General features: G+C 35.9%; 1 protein-coding gene across 6 annotated transcripts in view; it reads left to right on the top strand.

The window, feature by feature from the left end:
• Window positions 1-14,969, top strand: part of FUBP1 (far upstream element binding protein 1) — a gene marked incomplete at both ends in the record, with an annotated part of 37,751 nt that extends 22,782 nt beyond the window's left edge. For 2 of the 6 annotated variants that reach the window (XM_080693186.1, XM_080693184.1), the window contains 5 exons: window positions 103-231; window positions 2,990-3,064; window positions 11,290-11,435; window positions 13,986-14,032; window positions 14,939-14,969. In XM_080693186.1, coding sequence (XP_080549312.1) covers window positions 103-231; window positions 2,990-3,064; window positions 11,290-11,435; window positions 13,986-14,032; window positions 14,939-14,969 — 428 coding nt within the window. Of the gene's footprint in view, window positions 1-102; window positions 241-2,989; window positions 3,065-11,289; window positions 11,436-11,660; window positions 11,703-13,010; window positions 13,050-13,985; window positions 14,033-14,938 lie in introns of those variants that run through there. The other 4 variants (XM_080693188.1, XM_080693187.1, XM_080693185.1 and 1 more) reach the window with 3 other exon arrangements.
• Between the last annotated feature and the right edge of the window lie 3,060 nt (window positions 14,970-18,029).

Here is an 18,029-nt window from a genome sequence, read left to right as displayed (position 1 = left end):
AATTTGGGGTCTATATGTTAGAGTGGAGAGTGGTGTGGGTGTGTAGGCGTGGGGGGTAATTATAAACTTTGAATACAAACCTTGTGTTTCTGTTTATTCTAGCTAAGGCAGGGACGGATCCAAATTCAGCAGCTTGGGCTGCTTATTATGCTCACTATTATCAACAGCAAGCACAGCCACCACCTGCAGCTCCTGCAGGTGCACCAACTACAACGCAGACTAATGGACAAGGTAACTATGGTAACTAGCAACTTTATTTTCTATTGGAAAGCCAAAATGTGTTTGGGATTATATATGAAGTATATCACTATGTAATATCTAAAATTTCTGACATTATTCAATTACAATTTCAGCAAGCAGACTTACTTTCTTAAATAAGTTATTTTGAAATAATTTCAAACTCATAAAAGTTGTAAAAACAGTACCAAGAACATCCATGTAGCCCAGCCATTGATGTTTTATCCTTCATATACTGCATTACCCCCATTTTCATATATGTATATGTCTGTGTCTGTTATTTCTGAAAAGAATCGTTGAAAATTAAAGGGCAGGGTGTGGTGGCACACACTTGTAATTCCAGTACTTGGGAGGTTGAAACAGGAGGATCACAGGTTCAAGGCCAGCCTATGCTACTTAGTGAGATCCTATTGTTTTCTTTCCCTTTTTGGTTGAGGGGATCTGGGGTTGTAATCCAGGGGCATTCTACCTCCGAGCCATATCCCTAGCCCTATTTTTTATTCTTTATTTTAAAACCGGGTCTCATTGAGTTGCAAAGGGCCTCACTAAGTAGCTGAGGCTGTGAACTGCAGTCCTTTGGTCTCTGCCTCCCAAATGCTGGAGTTACAAGCACGTACCGCCATGCCTGGCTTTTTTTTTTTTTTTTTTTTTTTTTTTTTTAGTATTGAGGATGGAACCCAGGAGCATTCTACCTTCGAGCTATACCCTCAGCCCTATTTTTCTATTCTTTATTTTGAAACAGGATCTCACTGAGTTGCAAAGGGCCTCACTAAGTATTAGCTGAGGCTGTCCGCCAACCACGATCCTCCTGTCTCAGCCTCCCAATTGCTGGGATTACAAGTGTGCACCACCATACCCAGCTAAGATTCTGGTTTCAAAATAAAGAAAAAATAGGGCTGAGGGTGGAGCTAAGAGGTAGAATGCCCCTGTTTTCAATTCCCAATTCCACACACAAAAAAATTACACTCTAGGTATGATGCCATGTTACCTTTAAATAATGTACTTCTCAAAATATACTAACCATATAGCTCTGCGAATTACTCAACGTTGATATTATTGTCCCATTATGCATTCTTTATTTAGATTTTACCCAGTATTCCAATATCTTATCTCTGGATTCAGGATTCTGTCTGATAACATCTCATATTTAGTTATCAGGCCAGTTAAGTCTCACAAATCTGAAATAATTCCTCAATCTTTGCTTTTTTCTCTTTTCTGAGAGGAGGCCTGTCTATGGTACTCAGGCAGATCTTAAACACATGGGCTCAAGCCATCCTCTTGCCTCAGCCTCAAAAGCAGCTGGGATTACAGATGTGTAACACTTTACCTGGCATGTTTTACAGTTTCTTATGACTATGAGGTAATATTTAGCAGGAAAAAAAAACCTCAAAAGTTCTGTCGTTAATACCTTCATTAACACACTTGCCGTATTCAGCTACTACTATGGGGGTGATTTTCTATTTCTAACATGTTACATTTATTAATTGTTATTTTACTAGAAAGAAGAGATTTGTCATCCTTTTTTCTTTTTGGTTTTGGTTTTTCATATCAGGATGGATTTCTATTTTATTCAGTAGGTTCTTTTATTAAACTGTGTTTAATACTTTTTTAACAAGCCGATTGTCCCAAACTTGGCCAGCCAAGAGTATCTTCAGGGTTGTTCTGGTATTGTTTTGAAAACCCTGTCATTCATTAAGTTCTTCCTTATTCTTTGGCATAAAGATGCTTTTTGGTTGTTTTTTTTTGGGGGGGGGGCTCCAGCCCATGTATTAGTCATTTCTTTAAGGATCCCTGATTTACTTTGAGTAGAGGATGGCATTTAGAAACCAAACTCAGTATGCTTACTCTTACTGAGGTGTCGTTGCTTCTAGGTTCTTTCAGGACACAGAACAATAAAGTAGTAACTAAACTGGCACATGCGATACTCCCAGCTACTGGGAGGCTGAGGTAGGAAGGTCACAGGAGGCCAGACTGAGCAATATAGTGAGACCCTTCTCAAAAATAAAGTTAAAAAGAGGTGGGATGATGTAGCTCAGTGACAAATCTTGGACTTGTTCCCTAATATCACTCCCCCTTCAAAAAAAATATCTAGGAATATACTTAAACACACATACCTACACCCATGTATTTAAGACATATAAGTAAACTAGACACATTGGTACATGCCTGTAATTCTAATACATAGGCTAAGACAGGAGGATCATAGGTTTAAGGCCAGCCTCCGCAGTTTCATGAAACACATTTCAGAATAAAAGGGGCAGCCAGGCATGGTGGTGCAGGCTGAGGCATGATCATAGATTTACAGCCACCCTTAACAATTTCTCAGGTCCTCCACAATTTGCTGAGACCCTGTTTCAAAATAAAGAATATAAAATAGGGGTGGGGGTGTAGATTAGAGCTAGAATGCCCTTGGATTCAATCCCTAGTACTTCAAAATAAAATAAAAATAAAAGGGTATGGCTCAGAGGTAGAAGACCCCTGGTTTCAATCCTTAATACCACAGAAGTAAATAAATATCCATATGTGTATTATTGGACATAAATTTACGAGTCTTATTTGTCTACTACCTTTTATGCCTTCACCATCTTATATCTTTACCACTGCCATACAGTACTTCCTTTCTACCTAACTGTTCCATGGCACGCAAACTACTGCCAACTCCTATATTCAAGGAACACAAGGAAAGACCTAAACTTGCCTCTAAAAACTTTTAATATTCTTTTCTTTGTTTTGGTTTGTTTTCTTGAACTAGGAGATCAGCAGAATCCAGCTCCAGCTGGACAGGTTGATTATACCAAGGCTTGGGAAGAGTACTACAAGAAAATGGGTAGGTTGTATATATTGAAATATTCTTTAATTAAGTTGAAGCACTTAGTAACTATACGTTAGAATATTGGAGATCCTGATAAAGCATATGTGTATCATGTTTTTCATTGACTTTGATGTGTTAATTAACTTAAAATATTGAGAAAGAAAATAGTTGAACAAGATTACATTCTAAAATCACTGGTCTCGCGGTGGTAACAGATAACCTATAATCCCAGTACTTGAGGGCTGAGACAGGATCACAGCTTTGAGGTCAACCTCAGCCTAATAAAACCCTGTTTCAAAAAAAAAAAAATTTAAATGGCTGGGTGTATAGCTCAGAAGTAAACTACCCTTGGGCTCAAACCCCAGTAACAGTAATAAAATCAATTTTAAGACATTATAGAGCTGTTACAAATATTAGCTTTGTGGTTAGTCAGATACAATGGCTCACATAATTCTAGTACTTTTGAGAATGACAGGAGAATCACAAGTGGGATGCCAGCTTCAGCAACATAGTGAGACCCTATTTCAAAATAAAGTAAGGATGGGTATATATAGCTTAGAGATAGAATGCCCCTGGGTTCGGTTTTTAGTACTACTCCCAGTTGTGTTTATATGACACATGTATTTGCCAACCAGTTATTAATTGTAACTAGAAATTCTCACTTTTATATATGACATTGAATATTGCTACACTTTATTGTTAGAGACACATACATCCATTACTAGCCTAAATTGCATGAAGTTCACTTTTAGAGCACTAAGGAAAAATTGAGGATTGGCTTTGGAGCTCAGTGATAGAGTTCTTTCCTGACATGCTAACAGCCATGGGTTTTATTTCCTCAGCACCACAAGTAAATAAGTCTGTTAAGAAGCAACCTACAGTGACAAAAGAAATTAGTTACTTAAATAACATGTGTAGCCAGACATGGTGACACACACTTATAAACTCAGTACTTTTGAATCTCAAATGGGAGGATTTCAGATGGGGTACCAGCCTCCGCAATTTAGCGAGACCCTGTCTTAAAATAAAAATGTTAAAATAGGGTTTGGGTGTGTCTCCAAAATAAAGTACCCCTGTGTTCAATCCCCGGTATCCAAAAAAAAAAAAAAAAAAAAAAAGGAAAGAGCCAGGCCTGGTGGCACATGCCTGTAATACCACAATACTTAACAGGCTCAAGGACAACCTTAGCATGTAGTGAGACTCATCAACCCAGTGAGGCACTGTTTTAAAATAAAAAGAGCCGGGCGTGGCGGCACACACTTGTACACTTGTGATTTCAGCATTTGAGAGGTTGAGACAGGAGGATCACAGTTCATAGCCAGCCCTAGCTACTTAGGCCATTTGCAACTCAGCGTGACTCTGGTTCAAAATAAAGAATAAAAAATAGTGCTGGGGTTGTAGCTTGGAGGTAGAATGCCCCTGGATTCAATCTCCAGTACCACAAAAAAAAAAAAAGGGTGGGGGAAGAGAACGAAACTCTTTTAATTGACCAAATGACAGATGCAATTGTAAGTCAAGTAATAATTAATAAATAAAAAATAAAAGTAACATACGTAGAGCCATAGCCAGTTATTACAAACCAAAGCTAAACAGAAACTGGTACATCTGTCACTAGCATAGAAAGGGGTAAGATTTAGTTATAAGATAGTACTTAATGTAAATTTCAGTATTTTCTTTTTTGCCAGACATAGTGACACACACTTGTAATCTCAAAACCTGAGAGGCTGAAACAGGAGGATTTTTAGGTTCAAAGCCACCCTCAGCAACTTAGCAAGATTCTCAGCAGCCTAGTGAGAACCTGTTTTCAAATAAGTTTTTTATTTATTTATTTATTTATTTATTTATTTATTTATTGGTGGTACTGAGGTTCCTGGAAGCCCTTCTACCTCTGGGCTACACTCCCAGACCTATTTTTATTTATATTTATATATATATATATTTTGAAACAGGGTCTCTTAAACCAGCACGGCTGGCTTCGAACCTACGTGATCCTCCTCTCTGCCTCCCAAGCGCAGGGATTACAAGCGTGCGCCACCACGCCCAGCACTTCAAATAAGTTTTAAAAATCAGGCTGGACATATAGCTTGAAGGTAAAATGCCTCTGGGGTTAGTACCCTAAAAAGAGAGAATGTCATTTTGCATAAAAAGAAAAATTTTCAGAATGGTGATGGTTTCTCCAGTTAGAATGGCCTTCTAGGAGTGTTGTGGTACATATTTCTGAGGATAGAACAGATTAATTTATTTCTGTGACCTATTTTATCTCAAGCATACCTGTAACTGCTGCAAAAAGAAATCACTTGACCTTTGGCCAATACAATCTAATTAGAGTGACTCTACATGATTTATTGTTTGAATTGGGGTATTTCTTTTTTCTGGAGGTTAAGCCTAGAGGCATGCTAACACTCCCAGCCCTATTCTTTGTGTTGTATGTTTGTTTTGAAACAGGGTCTCACTAACTTGCTAAGGCTGGCCTTAAACCTGCAGTCTTCCTATCTCGGCCTCCCAGGTACTAGGATTATAGGCATGTAGCACCATACCCATCTGGAAATGCAGGAGGATGCTATTAATTATACTCTAGCAATATGGTAGTCAGTACCTAGAGCCACCTTAACACTAATGGATAGTCTACCATTTTAAAAGGATTGAACATTTTATGGTCCATTCACTCCAATTTGTGTTATCACAATGTATAATATGCTAGATAGGTTTCTCTGTTATTATTGTATGAAAAAGCCTATTCATTTATTTTTGTGGTGCTGGGGATTGAACTCAGAGACATTCTACCTCCAAGCTACAACCCTAGCCCTATTTTATTTTTTATTTGGAAACAGTCTTGACCAAGTTTCTGAAGCTGGCTTTGAACCTTGAGCCTCCTGTCTCGGCCTCCTAAATACTGAAATTAGAGGTGTTACACCACCACTGACAGATAGAGCAATTTTAATGGATGTAGGTAATTTTAACTGAGGAATGAGTTGTGTCCTTTATTATATCTTTTTTTTTTTTCCAACATGACCATAATTGGTTTCTGTTGCTGAATTTGGTGGCACACCCTCGTAATCCCAGTACTTGGGAGGCTGAAACAGGAGGATCGCAGATTCAAGGACAGCCTTAGCAAGTAGTGAAACTCATTTATCTAGTAAGACCCTATTTCAAAATAAAAAATAAAATCGGGCTGAGGGTATATAGTTCAGAGGTTAAATGCCCCTGGGTTCATTTCCCACTAACACACATACACACAGTTTTCTGTTCAGCTCTTATATGTCAGAAATGTGTGTGGATGTGCTAAATTGTGGAGTTTTTTTTTCCTTGTTTAAGGGAAGTGGTTTAACTTGCTTTGTTTTAATTTTTTACCTACTACATTTTCCTGCCAGCTGTTCTTTAAAATCCTAATCTTAGAGATATTTTGATAGACTATCTTGGAATCCTTTATGAAAAGATGTCATGGAAATAAATTAACAGAATTGACTAAAAATCCTCTCTCCCCAATGTCTTATGTTTTTATGTAGCACTACAGTGGTAGCATGTCAATTTTATGAGCAAAATGTACCTGTGTTGACTGAATGGGCAGTTTCCTCTCATGTAAACAAAGGAAAAAATGCTAATATAGTCAGATATTTAATGCACAGTTTCATTGTGTATTAACTACTCTATCAATTTATAATTTCTTCCATAGGTATATTACCATCTCAGGATCTTTTTAGGATAACCACAGATGAGAGACTTTAAGATATAAAACTAAGATAGTTCAGTTTTCAAGTGTCTTAATAATGGAAAGGGAAAGGGGAGTGGTAAAATGTTGATTCTTAGTATCCTGTCTAGGATTTCCTAGACAATGGATTTTCTGATTTCTTAATTCCCCAGCCAATGTCCTTCTCACCAAACTAGGCAGGATGTCATAGTTTTTGAAGCCTAATTTCAGCTTTTCCTGTTAAAAATAGAAAACTCCATTCATCAACTATAAATTTGTCATTATTCACTTACTAATAAGTAAACCTCTTTTGAAGCTGATGTTGTGCTAGTTAAGTTTTAAAAATTAGTCTTGTTTTCTGAAACAATTCTGAATTTCTTAGGATAAAACATAGAGAACTCTGGAGAGAATTCTTTTTTCAGGGGATGGGCACTGGGGATTGAACCCAGGGACATGTTCATCATCAGGCTACACCCCTATTCCCTTTTGTTTTGTTTTTGTATGTGGTGCTGGGGATTGAACCTAGAGGCATTCTACCTCCGAGCTATACCCCCCTGTATTTTGAGACAGGGTCTCACTAAGTTGCAGTGGGCCTAAGTGGCTGAGGCTGGCCGTGAACCCAGATCCTCCTGCCTCAGCCTCTTAAGTACAAGGATTAAAAGCATACACCGCTATCCCCAGTTTATAGGAATGAATTTTTAAGAATGAAATTTTAGAGTTAGAGTTATGCCAGGTATGTTGGCTCATGTCTGTAATTTCAGTACTTGGGAGCCTGAGACAGGAGGATCACAAGTTCGAGGACTTCTTGGCAACCTAGTGAGACCCTGATTCCAAATGAAAATAAAATAGGACTGGGAGTGTAGCTCAGGGTTAGAATGCCCCTGGGCTAAATTCCCAGTGTGACAAAAAAGTTTATGTCATAGAAGGAATGGCAGCAATCTAAAGGTAGGTATTGGTATTTTTGAGGCTACAGTAAAAAGGAACTTTTGTAATTAATAAAGACTCTTAAAAGAACAAACAAAAGCTTTAAAGGAGAGAGGTAATTCCTGTTGGGAGGGGAGCAAATAAGGAAATCACTGAAATGGTGGACTGGAAACTTGGCTTTGGCAGGAGAATGTGAAGCATTGGAAAGATGCTTGGAGAGAATGTTGAGTGCTATAATCTATTTAAGGGTAACTCTTGAACTATAATAGATAACTTTAGCTAGATTGAAGTAAAACACAAGCTATTATGTGCATATTAGCTATATGTATATATGATGTATTGTTCTAAATTGAAGGCTAACCTCTGACATCAAAACAATAAAAGCAATAAGGAGTACAGAAGCAAGAAAATTCTTTCGCTACTTTTGTTTGGGCAGAACAGTAACATTTTGGCCTTTAGATTGATTGGGTGAATGAGTTTCTTGTGTGGTACTGGGGATGGAACCCGGGGCATTCTATCTCCAAGCTATACCACCAGTTCTTAATTCTTTTATTTTGAAGCAGTCTCATTAAGTTGTGGAGGGCCTCACCAAGTTGCTGAGTCTGGCTTTGAACCTACGATCCTCCTGTTTCAGCCTCCCAAATACTGGGATTACAAGTGTGCGCCACCATGCCTGGCTTGAATATACTGTTAAGATTGGAATGTCAGATGTCAATTTATGTACTGAGTGTTTTTCTTAGAGTCTAACATAAAAACTTAGCTATCCATCAACTTTTTTTGGTGGTACTGGGGTTCCTGGAAGCCCTTCTATACCTCCGGTACACTCCAAGACCTATTTTTACTCTTTTTTCTTTTTTTTTTTTTTTATTTGGAAACAGGGTCTCCTAAGCCAGTGCGCGCGCGGCGGGCTTTGAACCTGCGTGATCCTCCTGTCTCTGCCTCCCAAGCGTGGGGATTACAAGCGTGCGCCACAACGCCCGGCCATCCATCAACATTTTTAAGTTTGAGGCTTTGTAGGGTGTTTTGTTTTGTTTTGTTTTGGGGGGTTTTTTTTTAGGGAACATTTGAGTCTGATTAAGTTTTCTTCACATGTGTGCCTGTTTTTTTTTTCCCCATCCAATATTATTTTGCCTCTAAAATGAGTGTTACAATGAGGTTTAATTTCTTTTGTAAACTTGAAATAGGAATTGTTATTCCTTTATTCCTTTAACCAGGTTTATTTTCAAGTGTAGTTTATAAGAGACATTGTGCACTTTTGTGTGTGTGTGTTTTGTTATTGTTGTTGTTTTTGGTGGTACTGGGGGTAGAATCCAGGGGCTTTTGTACCTCCAGGCTATCCTCCCAGACCTATTTTATACTTTATTTGCAAACAGGGTCTCACTAAGTTGCTGAGAGCCTCACTAAGTAACTAAGGCTAGCTTTGAACCTGTGTTGTCCTCCTGTCTCAGCCTCCCAAGCACTGAGATTACAAACATGCACCACCAAGCCCAACTGAGACATTGTGTGGTTTTATTTATTTATTTATTTATTTATTTATTTATTTATTTAGCGGGTCTGGGGATGGAACCCAGGGGCATTTGACCTCTGAGCTACATCCCCTGCCCTATTTTTTATTCTTTTATTTTGAAACCGGGTCTCACTGAGTTACAGAGGGCCTCACTAAGTAGCTGAGGCTGTCCACGAACCGCGGTCTTCCAGTTCTCAGCCTCCCAAATGCTGGGATTACAAGGGTGCGCCACCACGCCCAGCTCATTATGTGATTTTATAACAGACTTGTTTCAGATTTGCTTAAATTGTATCTCCTTAGATCAAAATGTTAAACTCATTCTTTGAGAAAAGTTTTTTATGGAAGAAAAGGCAAATGTGAGACTTTTTTTGTAACATGAAATTTTTCTCTTTCACAAAGAGGTTATTTTTTCATTCATTCTTAGAGCTAGTAGTCATGCATCTTAAATTTTTATTCACTCGCTGCTTCTATGGCTAGTTTTACAATGGTAATACCCTACTTTCTAAAACTACAAAGTTGCCTGGTGGCTGGTGGCTCAGGCCTATGATCCCAGTACTTGGAGGCTGAAAGAAGAGGACTGTAGATTCAAGATCAGCCTTGGAATTTAGTGATACATTTAGCAACCTAGCTAGATCCTGTTTCAAACAAAAAGTTAAAATGGCTGGGGTGTAACTTGTAGGTAAAGCGCCCCTGGTTCAGTCCTTAGGAACAAAAGAGTGCTCTAATATGTTTCATCTATAATTATGAGCCACATGCCCATGTAAAGAAGCTATATAGGAAACACATGTCTCTAGCCCTTTTGGTTTGGAGGGGGGTTCTTTGGTGGTACTGTGGGTGGAACCCAGGGGCTTTCTACATCCGGGTTATACTCCCAGACCTATTTTATATTTTTTATTTGGAAACAGGGTCTCACTAAGTTGCTGAGATCCCCAGTTAAGTAGCTGAGGCTGGCTTCGAACTTGTGTGATCCTCCTGTCTCAGCCTCCCAAGTCTGGGGATTACAAGCGTGCACCACCACGCCCGGCTTGCTTTTTTATTTTGAGACAGGGTCTTACCAGGTTACCCAGTCTGGCCTCGAACCTGCAGTCCTCCTGCTTCAGCCTCCTGAGTAACTATGATTACAAGAGTATGTCACTGTGACCAGCTCTTCATTTTTTATTTTGGAGAACTTTTACACTTTTAGAAAATTGGGAAAATAGTAAGACAAACACCCCATTTCACCAGTTTTCCAAAGTGATTCATGTGTACTTATGTATATGTATGATTTTTGTTGTTTTAATTGCAAGAGTCCATTCAGTTTTCATGCACTGTTTCATTATTGTAATCTCTTCAGTAAGATAATCCTCTCTATCTCATGAAAACTGTTTTGTGTGTGTTCATTGCTCTTATGCTTTATGTCATTTTCCAGATTATTTTTAATGAAATTGTGTTGGGATTTGAACATACCAAGTCTTTATATTATGGTCCTTAAATTTTGTTTGATTTTCATAGATGTTCTTTTGTGGTTCTCTACTGAGGACTTACAGTTGAAGACTAGTAGTGTATCAGCTTAGTCTAAATGGATGAGACCAAAAAAAATAGTTGGTTTCCTTCCCTCTTTAACTATCTGTTCACCATTACTGCCAGGGCACCATTCACAGGTTTACACACTACTTATTTAGGGCACTTTCTGAAATATTTTTAGAACAAAAACAGTTCATTAACTCTGGAATTGAGGCAAGCAGTATGCCTCTTTGCCTTTACTTAAAGCTATATGGATTTTTGGAGCAGGGTTTTGTTTTTAAATTGTAATGCTCTAGAACTAAAATTTATGGTTAACATACGAACGATTTTTTTCTTTTTTTTTTTTTTTTTTAACCTGCTGGATAGTTTTCCAACACTTATCAAGATAAACAACAATTCTGACTCACTATACTTTTGTCATTATGACCTGTTACAGTGGATATAATTTTGTATTAAAATGTAGGGGGGTTTTTTTTAGGTCAACAAGGGCAGACACAAGATTATTCAAAGGCTTGGGAGGAATATTACAAGAAGCAAGGTATTGTTTTTATTAGAAATGAGATTCTTTTGGACTTTTAATTGTGGTTACAGCAACAAAGTTGTTCTGTTTTCTTGAAGGTCAAGCAGTTCCTGCTCCTACTGGGGCTCCACCAGGTGGTCAGCCAGATTATAGTGCAGCTTGGGCTGAGTACTATAGACAACAAGCAGCCTACTATGCCCAAACAAGTCCCCAGGGAATGCCACAGCATCCCCCAGCACCTCAGGTATACTAAATTTGCTAATTGTTGAATTTTCATTCCAATCATATTTTCTGCATGTTTACTGTTTGTCTGTTTGGGAATGTTTACCTTTTTTAATTTTTATTTTGCAAAGTATAACTGAACTATTGTATTGTTTGGGTTTTTTGTTTTTACAATGCTTTCTGGCATCTGAGTGCTGAGTATTTCTATAATGCCTTTGATTTTAAAAATAAATTTTCTTCCCCCCAGGGATTTGCAAATCATGCAAGAAGCCACCACCATTTATATTAACCAGTTTTCTTTCTTAAAGGATTCACCCCTGAATTAGCTCCATTTAAAGGATTTTCTTTAACTTTTTGTGTATTTCTTATGTATCTCTTCTGCACAGGGCCAATAATAAGAAGTGGACAATACAGTATTTGCTTCATTGTGTGGGGGAAAAAAACCTTTGTTAAATATATGGATGCAGACGACTTGATGAAGATCTTAATTTTGTTTTTGGTTTAAAGTAGTTCTTTTTTTTGAAAATGTACAAAATATCTATCACTACTGATAGGAGGTTAATATTTCTGTGTAGAAATGAAAATTGGTTTGTTTTTAGTATTTAGTGTAGATGTACACATTCCAGCATATGTATTTGCAACTATTATGTGGTCAATGCTTTGTGATATAAATGTACTTTTTCAATGTATACTTTCACTTTTAAAATGCCTGTTTTGTGCTTTACAATAAATGATATGAAACCTCCTGTGTCGGTAAGTTGGATATGTGGGTATTTAAAGGATTCATAATTTCTTAGCAATGATAAATTAAGATACATATACACAAATATATAAGCTTTCCCCGTGAACTATTGAGTTTTTAAACACTGGCATGTTTTTCCCCCTCGCAGTATAGTGGTAGATTGGAGGATCTTTTCCATTTATTGTATTGGCTATTTCAGCACAAGTAATCCTGATATCTTCATTTTTTTCTTCTGTTTGATTAAAAACTGCATGTGTGTACAATGACCTTTTGGCATACTTCCATTGCATTAACAGTGAAATTTCCTTTTATACATGACCACTGTTTCAGACCTGTACTGCTGCTATAACAGTTAACCTTTCTGTTCTTGATTTGATTATTACTTGATTTCCAAGACTGTTTCAGCATAACTGATTTTAAACAGTTTTCAGATAGTGAATTTGAGTAGTCTAATAGTTTTTTTTATGTAAAGCAACTCTTTTAATGTATATAATATTAGTGTGTTTCTTTCTAAATTTAGGGTAGAAAAGTGAATAGTATGCAAAAAGTATAGCTACATTGCATCTGCCATTGAAACATAATTGGGGTATGGAAACGTTCAAGCTTTTTCCTTTTTTTTTCTTTTTTTCTTTTTGCAGTATAGATAAGGTTTGTTTTGTAAATGCACAAGTCCAGTCATTGAATCAACTTAATTTTTTATGTACTTGAACTCATTTTATTACTCTTTAACACTCATGCTGAAATTCTGATATTTTGTTGAATCCATTGTTTTACTCTGCGTATTTGTTGGCTCTTTGCATATTAATATATTAGACTACATGCAAATACAGTCTGTCTTGCCATTGTCTGTTGAAGTGCAGGTTTGATCCAGCCAGTATAGAACTAGCTCTGTAGGGGTGAGGAGGACTGTGCTGTGTATCATCCTTGATTGTGTTCCTTCAAGGAGCATTGCACTGTAAGTACATCAGAATGACAAATTGATGAACTGCAACAGTATCTTTTTGTCAATGTTCCACATAATGCAAATGCCATATTTTGTGTGAATATTATGTTGGAATACAGTGCTGATATATTGGAAAACCATAATTGCTTCTTAACATAGAATAATACATAGTTCTGTATTTTTCTTAAGTGAGCTTTAATGGGTAAGTATTTTTTATATGCTTTAGCTATAGCTAAAGAAAACTGATCATTAACAAAGTTGAATAGTATTACTCATGGGTGCTCCTAAAATATTGTTTTTCAGTGTAAACTATGCATATCCTTATATTAATATGAAAAACTTAAATTGTTTAAGACAGAAAAGTGGTTTTCAGTTTGCAAATAATAAGCAATGTAGCACTTTTAACACCATTTCATAAATATATATTCAGTCATTTGTAGGGAGCACCATTTGTTGCTTTAAATATACTATACAGGAAGATGTACAAGAACATTTAATGTTGAGATTACATATAGGGTGGAAAATAGCAGTACAGTTCATTGTAGATATTTTTAAATGTTTTTGATTGTTTTATATAACTTAGAATGACTTCCCTTACCCTTATTTAGATCTGGATGTGTAGTTCTAGTTTGAAGTTTTAATAGTTAAGGAGTTATTTATTATCTTTAAGAGTAGGGTATTGACATAAACAATTTCAGTATTTTGCATGATACTATTGTATAGATGACCTTTTAGGAAAGTGGTGCATTTATTAATTAAACTGAAGAAATAGTTCAGTTGGATTCAGTATCTATCATAACTCACAAATTGGAGGCTGTTGATTTTGATTCATTTAAGGTTTAAAATCTTTATTAATTGCAAACAGTGCAATTATTTATACTTCACAGTGCCTTCCCAGACCTTCCACCTTAGGTTCTGCTGCAAAAAGCAACAGGTAAGCACAACCTAAGGACATATATAAATAAATATTTCAGTACATTAATGTTGTCCCTGTGAGGTTTTTGTGGTTGTGTACTCGAAAGCAATCTGCTTCCCCAAAATGTATTTTGTTATGCTACCATTTTAGTGGAAAGTCTGTTAAGTTGTTCAAGCAACTGTGTACATTTCTGGGTAATGTTTTTTATTTTAATTTTTTTTAAAAAACAAAATAATGAGTAGATTGCTGCTGTAACTGAACTACATCCAAACCTTTTTGCATTTTTTTTCCCTAAATATAAGTGTTACAGTTAAGAAAGGGCAGTTAACATAGTTTTTAGAATATAGGAAATCATTTGGTCAGAAACTTCAACAGCCTTCACAGTCTGTTTATATATGATTAACAGGACGTTTTCTTTCTGCCCCCCTGGAGCTATAGGTTTTTTCTTTTTTCTTTTCTCTTTTCTTTTGTTCTTTTTTTTCCTTGAACTATAGTGATTCAGTAAGAACATGAGACAGTTTTATGGTTTTTTGTTAGACAGTTCTGTTTTCCTAACTATATGCTGAAAAAAAAATTTATGGAATACTGGCAGTATGTTTTCATAAAAGGCATGTACATCAGTGAAATGTTAACTGTATAGCAAATAACCTTTCATAATCTGTGTAGCAACCAATATTTTTCTGATTTATAATATTTTAATAACTGACGGTGCATTTATTTTATTTTTGCCAGTTTAAAATGTTTGTGTGTTTTTATAGATTATTTTAACTGGTACATATTTTTAATTAAGATGAATGTATTAAGGCAGCATCCTATCAGTTTTGTTTATTCAATTTCTAAAATGTGCTGATCCTTTTAAAACTCCTGCTTATCTCTACAACAAAGAAAAATATTCAAAAATACTGCCTTCATTTTCACACACAGTGCTGAAGATGCTGCAAGCACCAAATCATAGCTCATAAAATCAGGTCCTGAGATAGTTACCCATAAAGAGGAATCCTTTGAGTGTATGCCATTGGTGAGCCGATGAGCATGGACCATAGAAGGGCTCAATGTAGAAGGTAAAATTGGCAAATCATAATTGAGAAATATGAAATGTATTCCCATACATATGATTTAGGGTGTAATGTACCTGCTTTTGATCACTTCTCATTTTAAAGTGCTATTCACTTGATCTTAAATGTTCCATGAACTGTTAAATTTCTTAAGTTACATAGTTACTGCACCACATTCATGTGTATGTGTGTTTTGATAGTCAATGCTAGGTATGTTGAAGTAGATGCTTTTAAAAGGCTCTTTCAACCTTAAGAAAGCCTGTTGAGTTTTGGTTAGTTGTAGTTTGCATTTTTATGAAAGAAAATTTAAATTAATACTGGTAGATATTGAGGCATTGTTTTATCTCATGAAAATTTTTTAATTCCTTTTACCATAAGCCTTCACTGATACTATACGCATTTTTTTAAATGGCACTAATATTAACATTGGAATAAACGGAAAGCAGAAAAGGTGAGCCAGTTGATGTGAATGCAGTGGATGTTAGGAGTGGTAGATGCAATGTTTAGTTTAAATTGAACTGATTTATTTGATTTAGCACTTAAAGCAAATTAAGACAGTGTGGTGAAACTTAGAATTCTGTGTTTTGATGTTTCTTTTAGAATTGAGAAGTAGTTTTGTTTTATAATTAATGAAAATGGTTTTAATACTAAAACTAGTGATTTGGTACTAGTTGTTTATTAACATGGTAAAATATATTCTTAAACAAATATATTGGTAGTTAATTCATAAGGGTGGGATTGGTTAGGAGTAGCAGAGTACCTTAGGAGGAAATAGGAGTGTATTACAAGTCTTAACATTTTGTTAGTTGTGTAGATACTCTGCCAATAGAACAAGTTCTACATAGAAAGTTACATGTTGTCTAATGATATAGTTTACTAATCAATGAGGATGTCTTAGTTTTGTTTTCTGCAAATTCTGCCTCATTTATAAAATGCATTTTAACAGTACCTAGTTAAAGATAATTCTGATTCTGAAAATAACCTTAACATTTTGTTTAATCAGTCACTTTTTCTTACCACAATAAAACTTCCAAGGGATTTTTTAAAATTAGTGCTTTTAAGAAGCAAATAAATCCCAGGGTTTTGTTTTCTTCAGTAACACCCCTAAAGAAACTCTTAAATGTATTTGCGAATATATATATTTTTTCTTATGCATGCTCGATGCATTTTCGTCCTGAGAAAAGTGTTCTCTACAGAAACTACCCGTGTGTAAAAAGAAGATTGGCTTAAAATGGCTACTGTGATGGGAACAGTGTCTTAGGGAGATGCAGCTTGGACTTGAGGTAAATTGAATACTTTACAAACTGTGGTTTGGAGTTTGCTTTAATGATATTGTATGTAAAAGAACACGTGCTTGCTGTAATTTTGTATTCACTGTGGTCTCAATAAAAAATAAATAAATGTACTTTGATGAATATTATATGGGAGTGTTTTGTGTCTTTTATACACAATACTCAGTAAAGAATTTTCTACTTTATACTTGACTGTCATTAAAAGGTTGCCATGAGAAAATACTGAGTTTTGTAAAATTCTAATGATCGGTAGTAGGTAAGTATCTGATTGTACAAGTCTTTTTTGGTTTGTTTTGTTTTGTTTTTTCTTTTTGTTGTTACTGGGGATGGAACCCAGGGGCCTTTTACCTCTGGGATACACTCCCAGACTTAATTTATATTTTTTATTTGAAAACGGTCTCTTAAACCAGCCTCCGCTGGCTTTGAACCTGCGCAGTCCTCCTGTCTCAGCCTCCCATTACAAGTGTGCACCACCACACACAGCTCTGATTGTACAAGTCTTTTTATAAAAGGAAAGGTCGGGCATAGTAGCGCACGCTTGTAATTTGAGCATTTGGAAGGCTGAGACAAGAGGATTATGGTTCTCAGACAGCCACAGCTACTTAGGCCCTTTGCAACTCAGTGAGGCCCTGTTACAAAAAAAAAAATAGGACTAGGCATATAGCTCAGAGGTAGAATGCCCCTGGGTTTTATCCCCAGTACCTCAAAAAATAAATAAATAAATAAATAAAACAAAGACTTTTTTCTTGTATTAATATACAAGTTACTTTATTGTGGGTTTACAATTGTAAAATAAAATTTTTCCCAAAAAATTAAAATATAAAACACCTTAATTATTTACAAACTTAAAGACTAATATTTGAACTGAAGGCTATGTATGTCTAATCTTCTTAGATCTTGAAACCTTCAATTATATTGAAAATGTTTTCTCCTGCACAAACTTAATATAAAGCTTCCTCATTAAATTTTAGGCAAGATCACAATGTAAATTTGCTTTGTAAGTCTGATACATTACACACATTTGAAAAATATATACTAAATATTCTAGGCAGTGATTTCTATCTCATTTTCTGCTTATTGTTTCTTTAAAATCCTACTTTTTAATTTTTCTCCATGCTCTCCTTTTCCCTTGGCGGGGGTGGGAGGGATGATCAATTTCTCCCTGCATATATCTGCTTCAGAAAGGCTTTAAAACTACAACCATCAAAAATTATACTATAAGAAAAAGCCTACTCAAATTGATTCATTGTCTCAGCTATTTGAGACTAATTTTAGGTGTAAGCGCTCATAAATGACAATTTCATGCAAAATGATGTTTATTTTTTAAAAAAAAACAATTGCTATAAACTTAAGGGTAACACACTGCCTTTGAATTAGGTTCTGACAGAATAATTGAGTAAACTCCCCCACTATGTTAAATATATTTTATTGACTACTGCAAAATATGGTGGTAAATCTGATAATCACTTGGGAAAGATGAGCTTGTGTGTGAAGAAACACAGGAAAAGGAATTAAGAATTCAACCTATTGGCACTTCTGGTTTCCTTTTTGGCCCCGCCACAGAAAAGATGGATGTAGTAAGAAAGAAAGTTGGAGAGAGAAAGTTCCGAGGGGAGGAGAATGGAGCCTAGTAGTCGTCAGCTAAAAAAGAGAAAAAGAAGAATGATT

Source organism: Muscardinus avellanarius (assembly GCF_963383645.1).
Source record: "Muscardinus avellanarius genome assembly, chromosome: 3".
Classification (NCBI taxonomy): Eukaryota; Metazoa; Chordata; class Mammalia; order Rodentia; family Gliridae; genus Muscardinus; species Muscardinus avellanarius.
The sequence above is the reverse complement of the archived record's forward strand: the minus strand, read 5'-3'. Positions and strand labels throughout refer to the sequence as shown.